Source organism: Hyperolius riggenbachi, chromosome 2 (genome assembly GCF_040937935.1).
Source record: "Hyperolius riggenbachi isolate aHypRig1 chromosome 2, aHypRig1.pri, whole genome shotgun sequence".
Classification (NCBI taxonomy): Eukaryota; Metazoa; Chordata; class Amphibia; order Anura; family Hyperoliidae; genus Hyperolius; species Hyperolius riggenbachi.
In genome coordinates, this window is record NC_090647.1 from 270,839,916 (window position 1) to 270,867,452 (window position 27,537).

A 27,537-nucleotide genomic window follows, 5' to 3' on the forward strand; every position below is an offset into this window, starting at 1 on the left:
TGCAGGGAACGCAACGCTCACTGAACCTAGCCTGGGTATCCACACCATGCAGATTTGTCAGGTTTTTTTTTTCTGCATTAAAAAAATGCTCAGCAAAGGAGTACAATGAAAGACTTTCAACATGAGAAAAACTGAATACTATAAACCAATTGTGTAAGTAAGCTCTCATACTCTATGGAAGTGGTAAACTTGGATGTGTGTACACACCCTAAGCTTCAGTCATCTAAGGTCTTCATCAGACTATAGCCATTGTATTGTATACCATTTTTTTGGAATCACAGGTTCCTTGCGCACTGTATGTGACGCATATGCAGTATATAACACACAATATCATCGCAATGCAATGACTTTCCTATTGGGCCAGCACATTCTGTCAGAATAACATGCTGCATGCAGGGCATTTACAGTGTAATGTATGTGATTACAGTGGCAGTGAAGCATACTTTCAATGGTATGTAGTCTGTAAAAAATGTATGTCGCAATCCATCACATTTGTAACATGCAAATTTTCGACCATCCCCATTTGTGTATTGCAGGGATGATTCATGAGATGCAAATATTTCCGGGTTCATGCAGAATTATGTAAATTGTTATGCAAATATATGCAGCTTGAAAACATACCAATCATTTTAAACCTTGGTGGGAATTGATTGGTCCATTTTCAAGCTGCTTATATTTGCATAAAAATGTACATAATCCAGCATGAACTTGGAAATACTGTATTTGCATCTCATTGATCATTCCTAGTAAAATGCTGTGTCTTGTTCTTCAGCCTAGAAGGAAATAATGGACTCCCCTGTCTGGTGTGCCCCCATTTCACGAGCGGTGGTGTTTGGAGGTACTCATGGAAATGAGATGGCTGGAGTATGTCTTGCCAAACACTGGATGAAGAACCCTTCTGAGATCCAGAGACAAACCTTCACGACAGAGTGCTGCATAGCCAATCCACTTGCTGTAGAGAGATGTGTCCGGTACATTGACCAGGACCTCAACCGCTGTTTCTCAATGGAAATACTAAGGTAATTTTATAAAAAACAAAGATGAAAAAGTAGCAGTAGGCGCTAGTCTACTTCAGGAGACGCAGCAGGAAACCTCATAGGGAACAGTTATCCAGTCACAGCACCCTCTAGAGCCCAAAGCATTGTGATTGGCCAAATTGTGTGCACATAGTTTACTAAAGCCTATCTGAAACCTAGCAGTTTGCGAGGGTGTTGTCCACCCAATCACTTAAAGGAAATGTCACGAAATTTTAAGCTAGACGAGCTCTACTTACCCGGGGCTTCCTCCAGCCGCTTGCAGCCGATATGTCCCTTGTCGCAGCTCCACTCCCAGCCCGGGGTCCCCGCCGGTGCAGAGGCCAACCTTGCGAGGTAACCCTCTACCGGGCCTGCGCGAGAGCCATTGTCAATCACTTACACGTGTGCTGCAGGGGCAGTAGTTCTGACTCCAGCCCACGTGCGAGTGATTGACAGCGGCGCTTGAGCATTAAAGGACGACCTCATGAGGTTGGCCTCTGCACCGGCGGGGACTCTGGGCTGGGAGCAGAGCTGCGACGAGGGACATATCGGCTGCAAGGGGCTGGAGGAAGCCCTGGGTAAGTAGAGCTTACCAAGCTTAAATTTCCTGACATCTCCTTTAACCTCCTGAGCGTTACTCCGCTCAGGAGATTTTGTAGCCTCAGAGTCCCCCAGGCGAAATCTATCTAGATGTAATGCCTGCCGAATATGTTAGCTAGCACTAGGCTAGCTAGTATAGGTGGCCAGCACCCCCCGGATCGCCCCCGATCCAGCCGCTTATACATTACCCAGCCTGGTTCCATCAATCACCGCAGCCTCCCCGCACAGCTCCAGTCTTCTCTATGGCGTGGATCGGGACTGCGCATGACAGTCATGACGTCTTGTATGATCCTCCCCATAGATAAGACCGGAGCTGTACGGGGAGGCTGCGGCGATCGATGGAACCAGGCTGGGTAATGTATAAAGTGTCCGGATCGGGGGCGATCGGGTGGTGCTGGCCACTTATACTAGCTAACTAGGTAACATATTCGGCAGGCATTACAACTAATAGATTTCTCCTGGGGGACTCCTAAGGCTACCAAAACCTCTATAGCAGCATGCCCGACACAGTGTAAGGCATACTGCTCAGAGGTTAAGCAAAATTTCCCTACGAGGCACCCTGCTGGATCCTCTAAACTAGAGCAGCTCTGTAGAGTATTCATCTGAATGACATTTATATTTGCAAAACAATATATGTACCTACTTCTGATGTTGACTGTATATAAGCTGTGTTTTCTAACATCTTATCAGCATAAAGGAATTAAGTCGGGAGAAGGGTTATTAGCAGAAAACTTACACTTTTTGTTTTTCTTTTACTTGGCCAATAAATGGCATCATCCTGATTCTAAACTTCCAGCTAAATATGAAACAGGAAATCCACATCATGGATTCTGACTGAGCTGTCCTGACCATGAGTATCTAAGATGCTGGGAGGAGAGGTTTCTATCATTGTGCACTCCACTGTGGCGCTCAATCAGGGCTTGTTCACACCTAGGGCGTTTTGCATAATTTTTTTGTTCTTTTTTGCGCGTCGGTGATTTAAAAAAAAAAACTCCCTAAAATTGCTTGTACAATGAATCCTTATGGAATAGTTCATATCAGCGCGTTTCATCTGATTTGATTGCGTTCGAGCTTTTAAGAATAAATACATTGTATTTCAAAAAGAGTTCACTTACAGGAAGTGAAAAAACAAACTGCTCTTCAAAAGCGCTTTGAAAAGCGCTTTACAAAAAAATCATACCACAAAGGTAAGCGCCGGGAGGGGAAAGGAAAAAATTACTCACACAATCGCAAAGCGCTGGCCTCAGCAATTGCGTTTTTAGATGTGAACAAAGCCTCAGGGTGCGGACCAGGCTATTATGAAACAAAAGGTCTGTTTATATAGACTCCCTGGGAACTATAACCTCCAAATAAAATTCCCACATGAGATTATTTATTTTAATACCATAGTTTTCTTTATATGCTATTTTGAGGTCTACGTATACAAGCTTAAAGGGAGCCCAGGGCGAGAGGGATATGGAGTCTGACATGTTTTTTCCTTTTAAATAATGCAGTCCTGCTGATCCTCTGCCTCTATTACTTGAAGCCTCAGGGTCCTTGCACACTACAGTGCGGTGTTTTTACTGCACCACACCGTAGGGAAGTATGGGGACTTTCATACCGAAGCAGTGCGGCACGATGTGACAGGAGTGGAGTTTTTGCCGCATCCCTGATGCAAGAGCAAATCTACATTTTGCAAACAGGGTGTGTGCTCAAACAGCAAGTGAACCCTTATATACCTGGCTTTGCAGACAAGGCCTAATTAGCTTATTCATGAGACCCTGCTCAAGCAAATCTGCATTCGCTTTCGCATGCCCGGATATGCAGGGTTATGCCAAGTAACTCACCGCAAAATTTTTGCCCTGCTGGGGATTAGTTCGCGCAGCATTTAGCACTTATACAGGATCGCCACGTGAAGGCCCCCCCAGGATCCCAGGAAAAGGGGGGCCAAGAGAGCTCCAAGCACTCTCACTGCTCAGAAACTCTGCGGGCGGCCCCCCTAAAGTGCTGCCACCGCATACCCACCTCCCAAAGGATAGGACCTACCTTATTTCGTACTGCGTCCAAGCGCATTATTATGCCAGGCCAAATGTGCGTGACTTGGGAGCACCACGAAAGGGGGGGGGGGGGGGGGTGAAGCGTGGGTCACCCCAAGCCTGTTAAAGCTCAGGGGCTACTCCATACCCCAATGGGGAAACAGGCTGCAGACAGCCCATGTAGAGAGGGCCATCCACAACCTGCTTCCAGAAGGAAGAGAAATTAAAACATTTTGCAAACAGGGTGTGTGTTCAAACAGCAAGTGACCCCTTATATACCTGGCTTTGCAGACAAGGCCTAATTAGCTTATTCATGAGACACTGCTCAAGCAAATCTGCATTCGCTTTCGCATGCTAGGATATGCAGGGTTATGCCAACTAACTCACCGCAAAATTTTTGCCCTGTGGGGGATTAGTTCGCGCAGCATTTAGCACTTATACAGGATCGCTATGTGGAGGCCCCCCCAGGATAAGGGGGGCCAACAGAGCTCCAAGCACTCTCACTGCTCAGAAACTCTGTAGTCGCCCCCGTCCAGTTCTGTGTCAATCTGCGGCAGACGAGAAGTCATGGTTTTTTAAAATGCCCGCTGCAGTTTTTAGCAATACGCTTCCGCGCACGAGATCGCTGCGGCCACAGCAAGTGAGCGTCACTTCCTGCTTGGCCGGCCAGACTGGGATTACCGCATAGCTAAAGGCAATCCACAGTCTGAAACCGGCCTGAAGGTGCCCATACATCTATCGACTTGGTGGCCGATCGACCATACGCTTCGATAATGAATATCGTATGGTATAAAAATTGGTGCTGCCAAGTGCATGCCTAATCAATGATGCAACCAATTTCAGGGCAAGTTTGTCAGTTGGACATGCCGCAAGATGTCGTGGTCGATTAGGTGCACAGTGAGTGACAAATGCGCCGAATAACCCAATGCTGCCCCCCCCTAATGTCCAATGTGGTTGCCGGTGTAACCTGTACACTAGCAACCATGTGGGGTGCGTGTATAGATGGAGGATCGAGCCAGCGGCAGACACAGACAGGTAACTTATTCTGCACTGGGCACCAGGAAAGGAAGGTGGGGAGGTGGTGGCGGGGCACATTGGACATTAGGGGGAGAGCTTCAGGCTGGCAAGGCGGCGGATGCAGCATCACAAGGTGAATTCCAGATTAATTTTGGCATGAAATTGATTGGGAATCGGCCTGCAGTGTATGGGCATGCAGCGGATCTCTCGAATTAGATTCAAATCTGCCCATTAGTGCTAGATGTATGGCTAACCTTAGGCCCCATTCACACTTACAAAACGCTAGCGCTTTTGCTAGCGTTTTGGTCTGGTGTTTTTTGGCGATTAACGCCATTCACACTTGGGGCGATTTCCCGGCGATCGTGGTGCAGGATACAAACTTTTTTTGAACGATTTGCGTTAATCGCCGGCGATTAACGCAAATCGCCAAAGTGAGAACAGGCCCATAGGTTATTATTGCACTATCGCTTTAAAAAGCGCTAGCGCTTGAGCGTTTCCCCGGCAAAACGCTCTAGTGTAAATGGGGCCCTCAAACCCTGAGGCTTTATTCACAGTGGGACGTTGCAGAGCTGTGCTCTAACGCAGCTTACCACGGTGCAATGCTAATCCTATGGGACGGTCACAGTACGACGTTAGCGTTGCATTGTAACGTGTAGCGTTATGGTAATGCACTGCTTGCAGTGCGTTAACTCTAAATGCACGCGCTACCAGGTACAGGGAAGCATACTTTTAATTGCCTGTATGCTTTACTGAACCTACTGTATGGGACTGTAACGCTGCATTAATGTGCGTTAATACCTTTTTTTTGTGTTGCGTTGTAATACTGCGCTGTGACTTTAACGTCGCATTACAGCGCAACGTCCAACTGTGAATTCAGCCTCAACAAGCACGCAGATCAGATGTCTATGACAAATCTGACAAGATTAGCTGCATGCTTGTTTCAGGTGTGTGATTTAGACCCTACAGCCTAGAAAGATCAGCAGGATTGCCAGGCAACTGATATTGTTTAAAAGGAAATAAATGTGGCAGTCTCCATAGTTCTCAACTACGGGTTCCTTTTAAGTAAACACAGCACTGGGAAACATGCTTTAGTACACATATAGTTGCTCTGAACTAATGGTATCTTATTTCATCGGCTCCTCACTATGTGTGCTCTTGTTGCAGATCCCCAGCTGCTCCGAGTGATTCATATGAACTGAAGCGCGCAAGAGACATTTTTCATAAGTATGGATCAGGAGATTCTGCCGTTGACTTTGCATTGGATTTACACAATACCACTGCAAACATGGGGGTCACATATCTTCTTTGCAGGAATAATGACCTTTTCTCGGTGCATTTGGTAAACTATTTACAGGTGAACACAGCACTTGCTATAATTTGTGATAAAAACGATAAATAGTTGACGCCAAAGATGACATGGTTTTACTATAAATCACACTTAAGAGGCACTGAAGCGAAAAAAAAAAATATGATATAATGAATTGGTTGTGTACTATGAATAATTACTAGAAGATTAGCAGAAAAGAAAATATTCTCATATTTTTATTTTCAGGTATATAGTGTGTTTTCTAACATTGCATCATTCTATAATATGTGCAGATTACACAACACTCTGCATTCAAAATGATTCTTTCAGAGCAGTCTGTGAACTAATGACCTCTCCTCTGGCAGATAAAAAGAAAACTGTTCACTTACAGTTGAGATAATAAAAGTTAGAAAACAGCCCTCTCCACGACTTTGAAAGTCGTAGAGATTAATGGCTTTTTTGCATAGAGATAACAACTGGAGTTTCTTAATGCTTCCTGTACTGGAAACAATTACACTGATGCATCTGATCTTAATGTTTTATTTCTTAGCTGTACTACACATACAAATCATAATATCATAATTTTTTTTTCGCTTCAGTGTCTCTTTAATTGACCCCGGTTAACTTGTATTCAGTAGAAAATGATATGTAAACATAAGTAATTTCTGAAATGGGAATTAACCAACACGTGTGGCAGTAAAGCTGTATACAGTCCTGGCCAAAAGTTTGGGCAGCGACAAATGTTTTGCAAAATTATTAGCTTCGGTTTTTTGTTTGCAGGAAATCTATTGATAAATCGATCAAACTGCACAGTTGCACTGTTCTATGCAGTGCAGCACTACGGACCATCGATCAACCACCGCTTCTGCCCCACCCCGACAGATGTAAATTTACCAGAAGCAGGAAATTTGGGCACCCCATAGGCACCCATCGTTTATAGTGTGAAATCGCTATTTGTAGCTGCAGATTTCGTAGCAGGCCTGTTATTTATCAGGCGCCTTTGGCACCCAAATTTCACTATAGACGATTATTTGTATGGCAACCCCATAGGCATCTGTTCATTTTTGTGGGTTTGACAGTTATCGTTTTTTTGCTGTGGGAAAAGTGGAGGAAAGTTAGCTGGGGTTAGGTTAGGTTTAGTTGTAGTAAACTGTTGGTATTGAATAAAACAGTATATCTGTAAATTTACCGATTATTTTACTTCACGAAATTGGGTGCCTCTCTTCCTGTGCCTCTTTTTCATGTATGGTGAAATTTGCCTTCTTAAAATAGAAGGAAACTTGCAGTAATTCGGCTACAAGTGAACATTTGTGGTTACCCACAATGCACCACTACTGAATATGCAAATTATCTATTTTCACCCTTGTAAGCCAAGCAAGCATCCAGAACCGCTGGTGTATAGCAAGCCTATAGCTTTAAATATTATACAGCCACATCAACCCCACATGTAGACAGCCTGTTTTGGGATTTTGGCCCTCATCAGTACATGGCAGGGATTGGGCTTGGACCAGTACAACTGTGTAACCAAGCAGCTCGGGGTGACCCAAACCACTGGGAATGTATAGGGGGATAAAAGAGACTGAAAAGCCCTCGCAATTTACTATCCTGTTTGTTTAATATTTCTAATTAGTTTTAGGTCAAAATGTTGGTGCATTAGTATGAATTATATAATTATTTTATTATTTTTCTTATCATTTTATATTGATTCATAAGGGACCAGTCTTTTTCTATCAATTATGTTACTTGCCATGTAATCAAAAAACAAATGATTTACCTTCAGAGACATTTGGAATTTTTTGTCCTTCACAAACAAGTGTGCATCGTTAAACGTACCCCAGTGTATTTCACTGTTGTTGATCAAGTCTGGTAAATGTTTGCTATTGGTTAAATGAGGTAATTATGGATCATGTAACCACTTGTGTAAACTAGGAGCATTGTGTACATGAGTCTCTGCTATTGTGTATGTAAATATAATTACAAACACAAGGGTCAGGTAGCCAAACATCTAAGCCATTCTGTACAAGTAGCTGATTGGTCTGTAGCCAAGCACACTGAAATGTATAAGCAGCTGATTGGTCTGTTAAATCTGCGTTCAGGGGCGTTGCTAGCCGCAAAGATCAGTGGCACGTGTCTCGGATCTATTATGGGGTGCCCCAGATGTCCCCTAGGCAGAGTCAGCTGTGGTGCCTAAATGGTGAGCATGCTGGGAGCTGTGGTTCATCAATTGGGGGTATGCTGGCTCCTGTGTTGCCTCTGTGTGGGCATACTAGGTGCTGTGGTGACATGCTGGGCACTGTGATGCCTTTATGGGGGAATGCAGTAAGCTGTGGTAGTTCTATGGGGGCATTTTGCTGTGCAGGCCTACTTAGACTACTGTGAAGTTCATGTAAATTTGGCTTCACCCATGACCACACCCACATTCTGGTGCATAGCCACACCCATTTTCCAGCTGGAGTGCCCAAAAGTGCCCCGGATCTCTTCAGATCCTAGCAACGCCCCTGTTGCATTCACTGACTGTTTATATTATACCCTGTTTCATCTTGGTGTGTGCTCCATTATTGTTCTCCTGGGCAGAAAGATCACACCGATGAGTGACTTTGAATCTGAGGGTGGAGGCAAGGAAGCTGAGTTCTTTCAACTAGATTTCTAGCAGATGTAAGCAGACTGATCACATCTGCTGGGAATTGAAAGAGAAAATTGATGCACACTGGCACGAAAACATTCCATTTAGTGGAATGAAACTGAACGGATCCTATGCAAAAGAATAAGATTTGGTCTGTTTGGAATCCTTGTCATTTAGACAACTTGAATGCATTTTTGGGTCCTGCACGATAATTCCAGATGGGCCAGACAAAGCGGAGACCAATGGAATTAATCCTAGCCCATGAGTACAGATGGTGTATGTACTCGCTAGGCTGCTTGGCTTGCTGCAACCGCTTTGCAAAATACCTTCTGCAGTCCATTTGGGTTCTCCGCTGTGCCACCATTCAGGTCCCTGCATGGAAGAAACGCTGGTCTATCAACCCAAGTCCCATCATGTTCACATTGATTTGCAATAGACCAATTGAAATTGTCCCTCCCCAGGGAGAATTCTCACTGGTTCACAGAGTAGTGGACCACTGAAAATCCTCCCTAGTGCTCAGGGAGGATTCCGATTGGTCTTTTGCAAACCACTGGCCTGATGCTTCTGATGGGATCCGTATACCAGCACTTGTAGAGTGCAGGGACCTGAATGGGCGGTGGCCAGGGGTAACAATAGACCCTGCAAGGGTTGCCTCCATGGGGGGCCCAGAAGCCGCAGGGGGATCCATAGATGGAGAAGGTTTTTTGTTTTGTTTTGTTTTTCCCCTGTCCTGAGAGACTGACAACTAAGGAGACTGCATCTGCTCAGCCACTGATAAGGAATCGTACAAATATTTGTAGACAGTCCCTATTTAGTGTGCAGCAGGCTCTTGTGTAGAGCACCGTGCCCCCAAACTCTCTACCTCTCCCCAAGTGCTGTGTACTGTAGTGATGCTGGAGGAGTCTGCAGAGCCAGTTCTGCTCCATCAAAGAGGGGCAGAATGAGTGTAATAAGAAGCTGAGGCTGCAAGCACACTCGTCTGTCCTTTTTCTGTGTGTGTTCTCTGCACGCCATGTGTGTCTGTATGTGTGAAACAATGCACGTTTTTATCACAGAAGCTAATGTAATCGATAGAGAAGATGTGTGTAGTGTTTCACTGTCTGTTTTATCTGCATGAGGAAAATACATTCAAGTGTGCACTAGCCAGTTGAATAACATTGGTTCTCAGTTTACCTGTGCAGAAAGAAAAGGGGGGGGGGGGACCCCAGCAACCCCATCAACCCCATCCAAAGTTTCACAGGGGTGCCCAGTGATTTCTAGTAATGTCCCTTGCGGCAGCAGAGGAACACAGTGACAGGTAAAAAGATTGAGTGGTGTCAGGAACAGAAAACCGGATGCCCAAGATAACAAACTGATCCGTTTAAATGGAAAATGGTTCTGATTTTATTACACAATCAGTTTTCAACCATTGTGAACCTGGCATTACTTTGCAGCAGTCCCTGAATAGTAGAAATGAGTTGCTCTTTAAAAGCTCCCGACTCTATATTGGCCATACATTTAGAATCTTGTCAGTTACATGACTGTCTACACTTTAACAGTGCTTCCATGATGCTAGAATAAACTAGTCTTAATTGTAAACTTTTACATGCTTTGCTCCTGTATTATTTAAATATAAAACATGTTAACTTATCTGTTTTTTAGAGCAAGAGTGGAGATCTCCCTTTGCCATTCCATTGTTCCCTGACTGACGTTCCAGAGAAGGATCTTGTATACCTGCACCGTATTGCAAAGCGCTCACTATGTAAGCAATCTTTATTATATATTCCACTAAGGCTCCTTTTACACTTAATCAGTTGGTATGCATTAGTACGCATTAGTGTGCATTGGTATGCGTTTTTTCCATAGCAGTGCATTTTATGAAGAAGATTTCAGTTAACTGCGTTAAAGAGAAACTCCGACCAAGAATTGAACTTTATCCCAATCAGTAGCTGATACCCACTTTTACATGAGAAATCTATTCCTTTTTACAAACAGACCATCAGGGGGCGCTGTATGACTGATATTGTGGTGAAACCCCTCCCACAAGAAACTTTTGAGTACGTACTCCTGGCAGTTTCCTGTCTGTGAACCTTGTTGCATTGTGGGAAATAGCTGTTTACACTACCAAAAAAACCATGCAGCACCTACATCACGTGCCAACAGTATAAATGTCACCATGTAATAAATGTCAGAATGTAAATCAGGGATTTAACATTTTTTACAATGGGCAAACACTGACTAAATCATTTATATATAACTATTGTAAAAATGATGCACTTTTTTATTACATTATTTTCACTGGAGTTCCTCTATAAGTGTGAACTAAAACATGGCCATTACTTTGAAAATCAGTTTTCTTTCAGTCTGTCCAATAAGAGAAAAAAAAGTTTTCTTTCAGTTATAACTGAGAGCAACTCATTAAAGGGAAGGTCCAAGCAAAAAAAAAAAATGAGTTTCACTTACCTGGGGCTTCTACCAGCCCCATGCAGTCATCCTGTGCCCTTGTAGTCACTCACTGCTGCTCCAGTCCCCCGCTGGCAGCTTTCTGACCTCGGAGGTCAGGGCCACATTGCATACATTTTTACGCATTCCAGCTAGTGCAGGAACAAAAATTTACGCGTTTCACCACTAACGCGTAAAAATGTATGTGTTAATGTTCCTGCACTAGCGGGAATGTGTAAAAATGTACGCAATTTGGCCCTGACCTCCGAGGTCAGAAAGCTGCCAGCGGGAGACTGGAGCAGCAGTGAGTGACTACAAGGGCACAGGATGGCTGCATGGGGCTGGTAGAAGCCCCAGGTAAGTGAAACTCATTTTTTTTTTTTTGCTTGGACCTTCCCTTTAAGTGTAAAAGGAGCCTAGGGTCACAAGAAAAATCTCCCAAATTGTTGAATACTTTATTTTGCAGAGAGAGCATTTTTTCACTGAATCTTTAGGATGGCTATAGGGGGCACTTGTGGGGCAGTTCAGCAACCCACCTGCCAGCATAAGCAGAGTTCTGTGCTGGAGAGGCGGTGGTGTTACTCCGTGTCAGGAAACTGCGACTGTTGCGTCTGAGCATGGCCGAGCTCAGATATGACTCTATAGGGTTCTTCCCAGAATTTTTTTCCAGCCGGGTGGCATGAAATAGTAGTTGGGTGGCATGAAAAAGTAACCGGGTGGGGCAAGATGATAGAATGCAGGGCTGGTGCTTCTGTGCGCAACTCTGCTTGTAGCATAGGAGGAGGTGAGCCGATGACAGCTGGGTGCTCATCAAAACTAGCCCAGTGGAGAACCCAGCTAAGAGCCTGGGGAGAACACTGCTCTATGGGGGGTGGGTGGGGGGGGGGGGGGCTGTCCACTGCCAATACTGATACAAACAAGCGCCCAGCCGGGGCACTAAAGCTGACAAGTGACTCTACTGTCTTCAGCTACCTGTCTTAAAGGAAACCAGAGCTGAAAAATATAAGATTTATACATACCTGGGGGCTTCCACCAGCCCCATAAGCTCGGATCGCTCCTACACCGCTGTCTTCAGCCTTCTGCAGCGCCGGTACCGGGTCCTGTCACTTCAGCCAGTCGGGGCCAGTCAGATGTTAGAGAAGTGCGCTCTCTGCGTATCTCTCCAGCAGCTGGAGAGATGCGTAGAGGGTGCACTTCTCCTGCGTAGACTAGTCCCTTCTGGCTGAAGTGACGGGACCCGGTACCGGCGCTGCAGAAGACTGAGGACGGTGGCGTAGGAGTGATCCGAGCTTATGGGGCTGGAGGAGGCCCCCAGGTATGTATAAATCTTTTATATTTTTCAGCTCTGGTTTCCTTTAAATGATGTGCGTCCCACTCCATCACATTAGGTGCCAAAACCTAGTCTGAGTCATGGGCCAAATTGTTTAAGATTTAACATTTATTGAACAGTCTAAAACAAAGTGGTGTAACTAGAGTGACCGTGGGGGGCCTGCTGCTCCCTCTGCCCCTACTGCAAAGAACTGCAGTGGAACAGTTTAAAGGGAACCGGTACTGAGTAAAATTATTGAAAATAAATACATGATGTAGCTGCAAATAAATATTACATACATGTCTCACCATCAGTTGGTCTCAGAAGCTGACCATTTTTTCTTCTTACAAGGATTCCTTCCAGTTCTGACAAAATCTTGTCAGAAATATACCAGTTGCTGTCAGTTATATTTCAGCTGCTGTCAGTTACAACTGAATGTGCAAGGTAATGTCCATGTTTCACTATGGCTCAAGTGGGCGATATTACAGTTTAACAGTGTGCTGACCAGGAAGCTGTTATGGGGTAATGACCACTTTCAAAATGGAGGTCAGAGAATTCCATTGATATTGGTGGAGAAACAAGACACATGAGAGGAGAAAGAGATTGATGAGCACACTACATGGGAGGTAAGTATGACGTGTTTTTATGTTTATTTTGACTTTCAATTTTCAGTTCAGGTTCTCTTTAATATTTACCTGCTCTTCTTCAGCACTGCTCCTCTGATCTTCCTGACAGCCACACACTCTGAGCTGCATACCTCTGGTACCTGCGTATGTCATGCCACTGGGAGAAGGAGGTATGGAAGCAAAGAACATGTGACTGCCAGGAAGAACAGAAGAGATATGACAAATCTCTGTAGCTGGTAAATATTGCACTGCTTTGCTGTGCTACTCTATGTAGGAAGATGGTGTGGGGAGAGGTGTGTAAGGCGTGTGGGTTTGGCAGGGTTTGGATCCAAGAAGGGGGCCCCGTACTAATCTTGTTAGGGGGGTGTCCCATGAGTTATTGCTGCACCCCGAGCTGACAATACTGAGAATATTTCAATCAGAAACACAGTCACCGGTGTCCTCCTCCAGACAGGAAGGCAGTGCACTGTCTTTTGCTGCTTACAATAATTGCACATTGGAAGCTCTTTAGCGCCACATAAAATGGAAAAGAGGGCTGCATTGAGCCTGTGTCTGACACCTGTGCCCTAAAGGATTCCTGAAGTGCGAGGGATACGGCCGCTGCTGTATTTATTTCCTTTTAAACAATGCAAATTGCCTACTATATACAAATACTCCCATCTCACTGTGTATATGTGTAGCTCCTTCAGTGTTAGCCTTGCTGTATTTCTGAGGAATGCCCTTCTTGCCCTGCCTGTGCGTTTCAGTAAACGACTCTTCCTGGGTTTGTAGTCATGTCATATTCTTCCCATTTAGACCACTTTCACATGGGCAACTGACAGGCACTTAATTCACCACCTGTCAGTTTCTCTCCTGCAACAGCTGGCTGCTTGCTAGTGCTCTGTACTGGTGCTAGACAGGTGCATGTCGTTCCCCCTCCCCCCCCCCCCCCCCCCCCCAGCGCTTGACATGCGTGGTGTTACAACCAGGGCTGTGGAGTCAGTCCAAAAATCTTCCGACTCCGACTCCTCAGTTTATGAAACCTCTGACTCCGGGTACCCAAAATGGCTCCAACTCCTCGACTTCTACTCCTTAGTCTAATACTTACCAGGGCTGTGGATTATGTACAAAAATCATCCTGACTCCTCAGTTTATGAAATCACCAACTCCGAGTCCAACTCCGACTCCGGGTACCCAAAATTGCTCCGACTCCTCGATTCCGACTCCAACTTCACAGCCCTGGTTACAACTGCTGCATTTAAAATGCACCCAAATTGTTGCACTGGCAGGCGGCAGACAGAATGCCCGCCTGAGAGATGCCTTAGTTGCTGGCAGTTTTAGGAGTTTCAGAGTAGGTCTTTTTAAATGCATTTTGTGGCATTCTGACTGCACACAAGAGGATCCGAATTGTCTAATGATGTGACTTTTGAAGTTAATTGATTAAACCATATCTTATTTATGTGTTTCATATTTGAAAGGGCGATGCATATCCTGCCCCCATAGCTTTTCAGCTTTTACTTGTCTACAAAAAAAATCTATATACATTTTAATCCACTTTAAGGGCTGGAACCCACTAGAGCGATTTTGTGAGCGTTTAGGGAGCGATTCAAAACTCTAGCGCAGTGCTGTCCAACTTCATGGGCATGGAGGGCCATTTTTTTTCCAGACCCCATGGTGGAGGGGTGAAGGTTTATGCTAGAGCCGCAGACCCCCCCCCCCCCCCCCCCCACGGTAAAAAATGCAATTAAAGGACAATTAGATTGGCAGCACTTTCCACAAAATGCAATTTAAAATTTTGGTGAAGTTGTGTGGTGCGCCAAAAACCACGAGGGCTCCGTAGCGCGCCGCGCCGACAATGGGTGTGGCCATGGACCAGAATGCGGGTGTGGCCACGGGTGGAGACAAATTTACATGAACTTAGCAATGTGGGACATTAGATTAGGACAGTGGTGGTGAACCTTTTGGAGGCCGAGTGCCCAAACTGCAACCCAAAAGTCACTTATCTATCGCAAAGTGGCAACAGCAATTTAAACTACATACAAACGTTTTAACTCATACATGAACATTATGGAAAATCCAAGTTGAAAATAAACTGTGAATATAAACAATTTCATCCATCCTACTCCTGAAAAATGTGTTTTTTTTAGAACCTCCCAGTTTTATTTTCCATTTTAAAAAGCTAAAAAAGTAGGTTTAATGCTATTGTCTCATGATGACGATTCAGCTTTTCCATAGTCTCACAGTTCGCAATCATGTGACCCCCAACAAGACAAATTCAGCAATCATGAGGCCCCCAACAAATCATGAGGCCCCCAACAAGACACATTCAGCAATCATGATGCCCCCAACAAGACAAATTTAGCAATCATGAGGCCCCCAAAAAATCATGAGGGCCCCCAACAAGACACATTCAGCAATCTTGAGGCCCCCAAAAAGACAAATTCAGCAATCGTGATGCCCCCAACAAATCATGAGGCCCCTAACAAGACAAATTCAGCAATCATGAGGCCCCCAACACGACAAATTCAGCAGTCATGAGGCACATACATAGACAGCATTTCATATAAATAAGCAGAATGCCCCTTTAATATGGTAGACACCTCTCACCTGGCTTCTAAATTCTCCTCTACTGGCTGCTGTGCCTGGCAATAGTGTTTTGGGCAGGATTGGGGATGATGTGTGGGCTGAAATGCCTTGCGGTGCTGCTGTGGCTGGGCTGGCGGTGATGCTGTGGTGTGGCCGGATGAGGTAGTGACAGGTGCCCCCCCAGTTAGAGACAGGTGTCCCCCCCCCCCTCAGCTGAGGTAGTGACAGGAGCCCCCCCCCCCAGTTAGATAGTGACAGGAGCCCCCCCAGCTAGATAGTGACAGGTGTCCCCCCAGCTAGATAGTGACAGGTGTCCCCCCAGCTAGATAGTGACAGGTGCCCCCCCAGCTAGATAGTGACAGGTGCCCCCCCAGCTAGATAGTGACAGGTGCCCCCAGCTAGTGACAGGTGCCCCCCCAGTTAGATAATGACAGGTGCCCCCCCAGTTAGATAGTGACAGGTGCCCCCCCAGTTAGATAGTGACAGGTGTCCCCCCAGCTAGATAGTGACAGGAGCCCCCCCAGCTAGATAGTGACAGGTGCCCCCCCCCCAGCTAGATAGTGGCAGGTGCCCCCCAGATAGTGACAGGTGTCCCCCCAGCTAGATAGTGACAGGTGCCCCCCCAGTTAGATAGTGACAGGTGCCCCCCCCCAGCTAGATAGTGACAGGTGTCCCCCCAGCTAGATAGTGACAGGTGTCCCCCCAGCTAGATAGTGACAGGTGTCCCCCCAGCTAGATAGTGACAGGTGTCCCCCCAGCTAGATAGTGACAGGTGCCCCCCCAGTTAGATAGTGACAGGAGCCCCCCCCAGCTAGATAGTGACAGGTGCCCCCCACTTAGATAGTGACAGGAGCCCCCCCAGCTAGATAGTGACAGGTGCCCCCCCCAGCTAGATAGTGGCAGGTGCCCCCCAGCTAGTGACAGGTGTCCCCCCAGCTAGATAGTGACAGGTGCCCCCCCAGTTAGATAGTGACAGGTGTCCCCCCAGCTAGATAGACAGGTGCCCCCCCAGCTAGATAGTGGCAGGTGCCCCCCAGCTAGTGACAGGTGTCCCCCCAGCTAGATAGTGACAGGTGCCCCCCCAGCTAGATAGTGACAGGTGCCCCCCCAGCTAGATAGTGACAGGTGCCCCCCCAGCTAGATAGTGACAGGTGCCCCCCACTTAGATAGTGACAGCAGCCCCCCCAGCTAGATAGTGACAGGTGCCCCCACCAGTTGGATAGCGAGCCCGTTACCTCTCTCTCTCTCCTCTTTCCCCGCTGCCGCTGCCATTGCCCCACAGCTCAGACCTCACAGATCGCGGCGACTGAAGCAAGCAGAGCGCGCGCATGACACCCGCGCGGGAGAACGTCACATGACTAATGATTCACTTCCGCATGTGACGTACTCCGTGCGGGTACCATGCACACTCTGTTTACCTCAGTCGCCGCGATCTGTGAGGTCTGAGCTGTGGGGCAACGGCAGCGGGGACACAGGAGAGGCCACAATAAGAGGGAGCAGGCATGGCGCCCATAGCGCAAGCCATGCCTGCATCCCAGGGAGGCGAGCGGGCCGCAGCAGGTGGCCTGGCGGGCCGGATGCGGCCCACGGGTCGCCAGTTGGACAGCGCTGCTCTAGCGATTTTCCTAAACGCTCAGCGAATGTTAATGGATGGGCAAACGCAGGACATGCAGTATTTTTAGCGTTAGCGATTCTGCATTGTAGAGTATATAAACGCTGGCATAATCGCTCATCAAAACCTACACAGAGCGATTTTTGCTAGCGTTTTGAAATTACTGCACACTGTAAAAAAATGTAAATTCATTAAAAGGACCAATCAGAATTAAAACCGCTAATCGATACACAATTGCTGGCAAAACGCTTACACTTTTTAAAATCGCTACCCAAATCGCCAGAAAAAGCTCATGAAATCGCTTATCAAATGCTCATACAAAACGCTAGCGATTGAGATTAGCGATAGTGATTTGTAGTGGATTCCAAGCCTTACAGTTTGGACTATATTATTGCAAGTTGTATGCAGTGAAGCATACTTTTGATTCACTGTATGAGACATGCAGCACTGCTTTTTCCGTTCTGTTGCGTTGCTGCTGTTACATGGAATGCAACTCTTCCTGTGAACCCAGCCATAAAGAGAACCTGAACTGAAAACTAAAAGTCAAAATGAACATGTGCAGGTCATACTTGCCTCCTGTGTAGTCTACTCATCAATCTCTTTCTCCTCTCCTGCATCCTGTTTGTCCACTGTGATCGATGGAATTCTCTGTCCTCCATTGTGAAAATGGCCATTACCCCATAACAGCTTCCTGGTCAGGGAAACATGGGCATTACCTTGTACATTCAGTTGTAACTGACAGCAGCTGATATATAACTGACAGCAACTGGTATATTTCAGTTCTGACAAAATATTGTCAGAATTGGAAGGGATCACTGTAAGAAGAAAATGGTGAGTTCTGAGAGGAACTGACGGTGAGGTTAGTATGTAATATTCATTTGCTGCTACATCATGTGTTTATTTTAAATAATTTTACTCAGTTCAGGTTCCCTTTAAAGAGAACCCGAGGTGTGTTTAACCACTTTACCCCCGGCGGTACGAATTTCTCCGTCCCTTTTTTCCCTCCTAAAAAACCAGGGACGGAGAAATCCGTACCTTCCGCGCTGCCGCCGCTGTCCGCGCTACCGCCGCTCGTGCACGCCGCCGCCCGCTCGCCCGGAGATCAATGAACGGGAAAATCCATTCCCGTTCGTTGATCTAAGCTCCCGCAATGATCTGCTGCTTCTTTCAGAAACAGCGCGATCATTGTGAGTCTCCCAGCCTCCTACTGCTTCCTGTAAGCGTCCTTCCGGTCGCTTACAGGTCGCATGTAAACATACTCACTGTGGCCATCTTGTGTCCAAATAGTAAACTACACCCTAATGCATTTTACACATAAAAATAAATTGTTTTACATAATAAATTAACTCATTACCTCCCACACTCCCAATTTTTTTTTTTTTGTAATTTAAAAAAAAAAAAATACAATTAAAAAAAAAAACATAAATAGTTACCTTAGGGACTGAACTTTTTAAATATTTATGTCAAGAGGGTATAACACTGTTACTTTATAAACTACGGGCTTGTAATTAGGGATGGACGCAAAACTGAAAAAAATGCACCTTTATTTCCAAATAAAATATTGGGGCCAAACATTGTGATAGGGACATAGTTTAAACGGTTTTATAACCGGGAATAATGGGCAAATACATTTCATGGGTTTTAATTACAGTAACATGCATTATTTAAAAACTATAAAGGCCGAAAACTGAAAAATAATATATTTTTCCCACATTTTTTCCTATTTTCCCATTAAAACACATTTAGAATAAAATAATTCTTGGCATAATGTCCCACCTAAAGAAAGCCTAATTGGTGGCGGAAAAAACAAGATATAGTTCATTTCATTGCGATAAGTAATAATAAAGTTATAGACGAATGAATGGACGGAGCGCTGAAAGGTGAAAATTGCTCTGGTGTTCAAGGGGTAAAACCCCTCAGTGGTGAAGTGGTTAAAGAATGTTATCTGCATACAGAGGCTGGATCTGCCTATACAGCCCAGCCTCTGTTGCTATCCCAAACCCCACTAAGGTCCCCCTGCACTCTGCAATCCCTCATAAATCACAGCCGTGCTGTGAGGCTGTGTTTACATCTGTAGTGTCAGTCTCAGCTTCTCCCCCGCCTCCTGCATAGCTCCAGTCCCTGCCCCCGTCCCTTCCCTCCAATCAGCAGGGAGGGAAGGGATGCAGGCGGGGACTGGAGTTCTGCAGGAGGCGGGGAGAGCAGCAGACTGACACGTTAGAGATAAACACAGCCAGCTCTGACAAGCTGTTTGTCAGCAGCGAGGCTGTGATTTATGAGGGATTGCAGAGTGCAGGGGGACCTTAGGGGGGTTTGGGATAGCAACAGAGGCTGGGCTGTATAGGCAGATCCAGCCTCTGTATGCAGATAATATTCTTCAAACCCACCTCGGGTTCTCTTTAAAGGACCACTATTGCGGAAAAAGTAGGCAGTTAAAATCTGACAGAACCGACAGGTTTTGGGCCAGTCCATCTCCTCATGGGGGATTCTCCGGGTTTTCTTTGTTTTCAACAGCAATTCCTGAACAGCAGTTGCAAAGTCTAACTGACATAATAGTGTTCAAGTGAGTAGGGAGGCCGGCTGGTATCTTACTATTTTGGCAGTTAAACTGCTGTTCAGAAAATGCTGTTGAAAACAAAGAAAACCCTGAGAATCCCCCATGAGGAGATGGACTGGCCTAAAACTTGTCGGTTCTGTCAGATTTTAACTGCCTACTTTTTTCGCGATAGTGGTCCTTTAAGAATTTTTTTCTGTGAACTTTTATTGTGATTTTAAAGCAGAAAAATCATTCAGATGAAGTATTATTTTATTGCAAATTTCTAATTCAGAGTATAGTTGCAGTTATTTGGATAACAATGTAAAGACGCTACTACTAAAGCTAAAATGAAGCTTATGTTGTTTGGATTAGTGGTCTCTCTGAATGTTAGATTGCACATAGGTGAATCACGCTCATCCCCAGTAACTGGGTGATAACCATTTGTTAGGGCCCGTTTCCACTACCGTGCATCTGAGCCGCACAGGGAAACGCTGCCTATTCTGTCAAAAGCATGATGTCCAGAACACATGCTAGTGCGATTCTAGGGGGCATGCAGCAGTTTTCATAGCAGACATCTAAAACTCTATAGCAGTGCACGGCACGGCTATTGCATTTCAGCTGCAGCTTTGGATTCGGAAAAGGGCGTTGCAACCAGTGGAAATAAGCCCTTAATACAGGAGGATTAAAGAAAAGTGTTCGACTTGTGTTGATCTGAACATCCCATATATTCATGTCTGTTTTAAATTAAGGTCTAGAGATTGGGCCACAGCCTCACGGAGTGATCAGAGCTGACATCCTCTCTGCAATGAGAGAGATTGTGAATCATGTCTTGGACTTCATCGACCTTTTCAATCAAGGTAAGAGAGTTTCAAATTTTAACTCCCTGCTAGATGTTCTACTTACACACTTACTTGCCATATAAGTCTTAAGCCCCCCCTTGTTCTTGTTACAACCCCAACATCTGATGGTATGGCTGTGGTTCTCTAGCACTGTTCAGTGATAACACTGTCCTGATGATGCTCCTATCCCTGAGCCACACCTCCCTCCCATAAGAAATAGTGGAACAGCCTGAATAGCGGGTCCATGTCATAATTCCTGGCTGCCCTCCCTCCACTACCCAGATCCCCCAGCACTGATAACTTGTCATATTAGTTATGGGATTCAAAAATGATCAACCAAATAGGCCAGAGTTGAAATGGCTTGAAGTTGTGTGGTTTTTTTTTTTGTTTTTTTTTTTGTTAAATCATATATACACAGAGGACGTTAATAAAAGTTTACAAATATGTGTTGAGGTATTTAACATTCATGGGGTTACTTAAGAATACATGCTGTAAGAATGTTGAGAAACACTGTTGTTTTAAACTTGAGGCTTATGTCTGACCTGCAGCTTCTCCCTAGACCTGAATAGGCAATGCAGAAATACATTAGCCTGACATAGTGGCTCAAACCTAACCCTTCCCTGTAAACAGTTCATGCCTGGTCAAAATGGATGTCACAGGTCTTATACCTTTTTGGATATTTCTTATTTAAACCCAGTTCCAAGAACTGTAGTTTAATTATTTTTTTTTTATATTTTAGCATAGAAGGGGGCTAGAAGCTTTACTTCATATATTTAATATGGAGACTGGTAGTGCTGGGGACAGAAAATGAGTAATGGTAATGAAAACTAGTCATGGATTTTGTTCTTCCATTAGTCTACAAAAATCTGTATTGACATCTGTCACTTGTAGAGATTTCTATTTACAGTAGTTTGCAAAAGTATTCGGCCCCCTTGAAGTTTTCCACATTTTGTCACATTACTGCCACAAAGTTGAATCAGTTTTATTGGAATTCCACGTAAAAGACCAATACAAAGTGGTGTATACGTGAGAAGTGGAACGAAAATCATACATGATTCCAAACATTTTTTACAAATCAATAACTGCAAAGTGGGGTGTGCGTAATTATTCAGCCCCCTTTGGTCTGAGTGCAGTCAGTTGCCCATAGACATTGCCTGATGAGTGCTAATGACTAAATAGAGTGCACCTGTGCGTAATCTAATGTCAGTACAAATACAGCTGCTCTGTGACGGCCTCAGAGGTTGTCTAAGAGAATCTTGGGAGCAACAACACCATGAAGTCCAAAGAACACACCAGACAGTGTATTAACATATTATACATGTGTAATGATACTCAAGCTTCCAACATCAATTGCAAAATAATTTGCTGCATGAATATAAATAAATAAACATGTCTATATATGTTTATAATACCACCACTCAGCTGAGGCAAGTTAAAGTGCACGTGCAATAGTGTAAACAATCTCGTAGGGAGAAGGACTAAATTGAGAACTCACCCAAGTAGTAGAAAGTGATAGTGTATAAAGAAGTATACAAGTTATAATGCACAGATCCGTGCCAAAGTGAAAGAGGCTGGACGGAGCCAGCTGAAATACCAATAGTGCTGAAGACCAAAAGTGAACGAGGCTTACCAAAGGAGAGGGGTAAGTGGGAAGCGCGGTGTAGCCTGGAAGGAGCCTTTTTTCGCGATTCGCCGCCGATTGCGGCTTCAACTGGGCATATAAAGACGCCAGCGCCATCCGTCTATATAGGAATTGCGTCACGGCGGGGGGCGGGACAGGCAGTCAGTCTCGCGGTCTTGCGTGGCCACGCAAGTAGGATCACATCCCACGCTGTAATCAGCGTGGTAATCCGTCCTACCTCCCAAACGTCAAAGAGGGGTGGGCGCTGTCATGACAACCTAATCAACAGTCATAATACTGATACGCATACCAGAGAGAAAAGCAAGAGGCAGCAGGGGAAGAACACCAGAGGCCCACAGAGTGCACAAATAAGGATGAAAGACCAGGGATGGTCTACGGGCCGAAGCCGCTGTGCCAGATTATCTATATGTGCAAACGAAATGCTAATGTAAATACAGCTGTAATGCCCTAGAAAATAACTCGCATAGATAATGTATATAAATCAATAATCAAGGTAACCGGCTACTAAGGCCATCCATTGATAAAAGTAGATAACTGCATTAAACATGAATATCCCTATCCTACAAAAACACACTGCATGCACAATGTTTCAAACACCAGAGACTAGTTCTGTGTGATTCCTAAGCACCACCCCCAAAAAATCAACAGTATTGAATAAATCATCAAGGTTCATTGTTGACATGACGGTCTGTTTCATCAACTTGTTCCTCACATCAAACCATCTGCAGTGGATGGATCCATAAACATCGAAACTACATGCAAACAAAGGACAACAGAGGTTAGTATTCTCATACATATCCTGTCTGTCAATACTCCATTAGGCATCTCCTATATACCCAATTACCATACCAGGGTGTGCACGCAATCCCTGGCCACACAAAACACAGACACTGTGGCAAATAGGGGGGTCTACTCACCAAGACCCCCAAACAATATGGCAGAGGGGGGTCTACTTACCAGGACCCCACGACCCCCAGAGTGTCACACCCCTGGTGTCAATAACAGCAGGCACATGTAACCAGACATGCAAACCCCACATATAGTAACAATTCAACAATATATAAGGATCGTGTCTACTCACTGGACACCAAACGAATAACATGTAACATATAGTAGGTAGGCATACATGATGTTGGTACACAGATAAATAACCACAAAAAAAGCATAAAACAATCAATTAGGTTTAATGTAAATATCCAAGAAAGGTAAATTCCTCGTTTAGACCTACCGGTGTAAGTGTGTCCAGCTCATAGATCATCCGTGTCTCTTGACGCAATAAAGTCTGTGCAATGTCTCCACCCCTGGAAGATAAAGTCACATGCATTAGACCACATACTCTCCAACCTTTGGTCTCACCCCCATGCGCTTTTAGCGCATGCTCAGCCACCGGAGTCAATGTCTTACCATCATGTAGATCCCGTTCGGCCAATCGTATGGTGGACATGTGTTTCTGAATCCTCGTTTTCAGTGCATTTTTTGTTTATCCCACATACCATTTGTCACATGGGCATCGTAGGAGATAAACAACACCCGTTGTCTGACAACTAATAAAATCTTTGATGAAATGTGTATGGCCATTTCTCCGACTTGTTACTGATTTTGTAGGTACCATCAACCCACAAACATTGCACCTGCCACACGGGAAACTACCACACACTACTGGCCGCTTCTTTGGAAACCTCTGAAAGTGGCTTCGGCATAGGCGGTCCTTCAGGTTGGGAGCTCTTTTAGCTGTAATAGATGGTCTGTGGGTGAGATACTGCGTCAAAATTGGATCCGTCTGTAGGACGGCCCAATGTCTGGACAGAGATGATCATTCCATCTGTTGTTGAAGGGGGTGCAAAATCTAACCAAGTTGCTCTGTTTCTGATGTTTCTTACCATATAACAGCTGTTCTCGATTAGCATGTAAGGCCCGATAATAAGCCGCCTGTACCACCTTCCGTGGATAGCCTCTCTGTACAAATCGTGTCCGTAGATGCACCGCCTGAGTTTTGAAATCACCGTCATCTGAACAATTCCTCCTCAGTCTCAGGAACTGTCCTGTAGGGATATTGTCCTTCAATGTTTTTGTATGAAAAATCATAGTGCAGAAGACTGTTCACAGCCGTCTCTTTCCTGTACAATTTACTTCCAATTTGTCCCGTATCTGTAAGAAAAAGATGAAGATCCAGGAAGTCCAAAGAATCCTCTGCAATGTGTGAGGTAAGGACTATATTGTGCCGATTCCTGCCCAAAGCTGCAATAAAATCAGTGGCCATCTCTTTAGGTCCATCCCATAAGATTAAGATATCATCTATAAAACGGTACCACCCCAATTCCAGGCTACACCGCGCTTCCCACTTACCCCTCTCCTTTGGTAAGCCTCGTTCACTTTTGGTCTTCAGCACTATTGGTATTTCAGCTGGCTCCGTCCAGCCTCTTTCACTTTGGCACGGATCTGTGCATTATAACTTGTATACTTCTTTATACACTATCACTTTCTACTACTTGGGTGAGTTCTCAATTCAGTCCTTCTCCCTACGGGATTGTTTACACTATTGCACGTGCACTTTAACTTGCCTCAGCTGAGTGGTGGTATTATATACATATATAGACATGTTTATTTATTTATATTCATGCAGCAAATTATTTTGCAATTGATGTTGGAAGCTTGAGTATCATTACACATATATAATATGTTAATACAGTGATTGGTGTAATTCCTGGATTTACATTTTTTAATTGATTTTAGTATTTGGAACCTATTTTGTATCTAAAATAAAGCTTTGTTACTCTGAATTACGTGTGGTGCGGTTGTTATGGGGATGAGTCTTTAAATAATTTGGTGTCAAAAGTCCAGATCTAAATCCAATCGAGAATCTGTGGCAAGATCTGAAAACTGCTGTTCACAAACGCTGTCCATCTAATCTAACTGAGCTGGAGCTGTTTTGCAAAGAAGAATGGGCAAGGATTTCAGTCTCTAGATGTACAAAGCTGGTAGAAACCTACCCTAAAAGACTGGCAGCTGTAATTGCAGCAAAAGGTGAGTATTGACTCAGGGGGCTTAGTAATTACGCACACCCCAAAAAATGTTTGGAATCATGTATGATTTTAGTTCCATTTCTCATGTGTACACCACTTTGTATTGGTCTTTCACGTGGAATTCCAATAAAATTGATTCATGTTTTGTGGCAGTAATATGACAAAATGTGGAAAACTTCAAGAGGGCCGAAAACTTTTGCAAACCACTGTAGATGGAAATATTCAGACAGGGAGAAGCCTGCACTAAAATCCATAAAGTTTACCTTTATCACACTGTCCACCAATACTAATATACATGTGACATTTCAACCGAAGTAAAGTATGTGTATCAAACACCTAGGGAAACCTGATATATCTGGCTTTGCAAACTTTGCCTGACTGTCTCAATCAAGAGGCATTGCTCATGCAGATTTGCATTTGCTTTCTTATGCAGGGTCTTGACACTAGTTACACCACAAAATTATGCCCTGCAGGGATTAGTCCGTGCAACATTTAGCACTTAAAAAGGGGCGCCGAGGGTAGCCCCCCTCCCCCATGCCCCATCATCCAGGCATGGATAGACCTCCAGCAGAGAGAATCGCCGCGGGTAGGCCCCCCTCCCCCATGCCCCATCATCCAGGCATGGATAGACCTCCAGCAGAGAGAATCGCCGCGGGTAGGCCCCCCTCCCCCATGCCCCATCATCCAGGCATGGATAGACCTCCAGCAGAGAGAATCGCCGCGGGTAGGCCCCCCTCCCCCATGCCCCATCATCCAGGCATGGATAGACCTCCAGCAGAGAGAATCGCTGTGGGTAGGCTCCCCTCCCCCATACCCCATCATTTAGGCATGGATAGACGTCCAGCAGAGAGAATCTTCATTAATCCGACTTTACCACTTCTATGTGGAGACCTGGTGGTATGAATTTTAAAATAAACAAGTTGTTCAGTAATTTATCATTCAATCTTTTAGAAACTTTTTTTTTTTTTTTTTTTTTTGCTACAGGCAAAGAGTTTCCTGGGTTTGAAATGGATAACTATACATTTTTTTCAAGAGTGGATTTTCCTCGGGACTCTAAGGGTGAAGTTGAAGCCGTCATCCATTCGGAACTTCAGGTATGCTTGGTCATAATTTAAGCCAATTAACTTCTTGGCAACCGTGTCATGCTGATTGACGTGGACGCGGCGGCAGCCCCAGGACCGCCTAACGCGGTCCAGGGTTGGGGATTTGCAGGAGATTGCGCGCACCTATGCGCCAGCATTTCCGCTTGGATGACGGAGCTCCTCTCCGCCATTAGTCTCCCAGCGGCGATTGCCACTAGGAGACTGTTAGATGGCGAAACCACCGTCTCTTTACTGTGTACAGCGCTGCGGAGGGAGGGGCGGTTGGGGGAAAAAAATAGGGAAATGTATTTATAAATAAAAAATTTTTTTATAAAAAAAACAAACATTGGGGGAGCGATCAGACTCCACCAACAGAAATCTCTGTTGGTGGACAGAAAAGGAGGGGGGGGGGGGGAAATCACTTGTGTTCTGAGTTGTACGGCCCTGTAGCGAGGCCTTAAAGCTGCAGTGGCCTTATTTATAAAAAATAGCCTGGTCGCTAGGGGAGTTTAAGCCCGTGGTCCTTAAGTGATTAATATACAGTTTATTAGTCTTAAAATTTGTATAATAATTTAATGATATAGGAAACCCCATCTATTTCTAGGAGAAAAATTGCTGCGATATTTTTCCACCATCACCTAATTTTGTCATTTTGATGAGCAGGACAATGATTCAGGGCCATATTTTGCATAAATGTAAAAAGGGCGCTGGATGTAGCCGATAAACATGATTTCATTCATAAAGGGCGCTAAATATATAGCCGATAAATGTGATTTTTGTTCATAAAAGGGCACCAGATGTAGCTGATAAATGTGATTTCGTTTTATAAAAGTGCACCTTTTTTTATCCAATAAGTGCGATTCCATTTACAAAAAGGCGCTGGATGTAGCTGCTATTAGAATATAACTCTAATCCTAACCTTAACCCATATGGTGGTGCCTAAGCCTTACCCCCCCCCCCCCCCCATGGTGGTGCCAAAGCTCACCCCCCCCCCCCCCCCCCATGGTGGTGGTGCCGCCGCCGAACCTTAACCTCTCTAGCCCTCCAATAGTGTCTAACCATTAAACCCCCCCTTCCCTGGTGGTGTCTAACCTTTACCCCACCCCCTCCTGGTAGAGCCTAACCGTACCCCCCCCCCCCTTCATGGTGGTGTCTAAGTAGCCTTAGCCCCCCTTCATTTTGGTGCCTAACCTTAATCCCCCCCGGCCATGGTAGCGCCTAACCTTTACCATGGTGTTCAGTGAGTTTGTTGTTGCCGCAGATTTTGAACGATATAACCGGTATTTGGTGTGATCATTTGCAGCT

At 45.1% G+C, this 27,537-nt stretch overlaps 1 protein-coding gene across 6 annotated transcripts in view; it reads left to right on the top strand.

The window, feature by feature from the left end:
* LOC137544307 (N-acyl-aromatic-L-amino acid amidohydrolase (carboxylate-forming)-like) overlaps positions 1–27,537 on the top strand; it is a 135,165-nt gene that overhangs the window by 97,427 nt on the left and 10,201 nt on the right. For 4 of the 6 annotated variants that reach the window (XM_068265372.1, XM_068265370.1, XM_068265369.1 and 1 more), the window contains 5 exons: positions 773–1,019; positions 5,813–6,002; positions 10,219–10,318; positions 20,396–20,503; positions 26,135–26,244. In XM_068265372.1, the coding sequence (XP_068121473.1) occupies positions 787–1,019; positions 5,813–6,002; positions 10,219–10,318; positions 20,396–20,503; positions 26,135–26,244 (741 nt within the window). In that variant the 5' untranslated portion in view covers positions 773–786. The remainder of the gene's footprint in view (positions 1–772; positions 1,020–5,812; positions 6,003–10,218; positions 10,319–20,395; positions 20,504–26,134; positions 26,245–27,537) is intronic. The other 2 variants (XM_068265373.1, XM_068265371.1) reach the window with 1 other exon arrangement.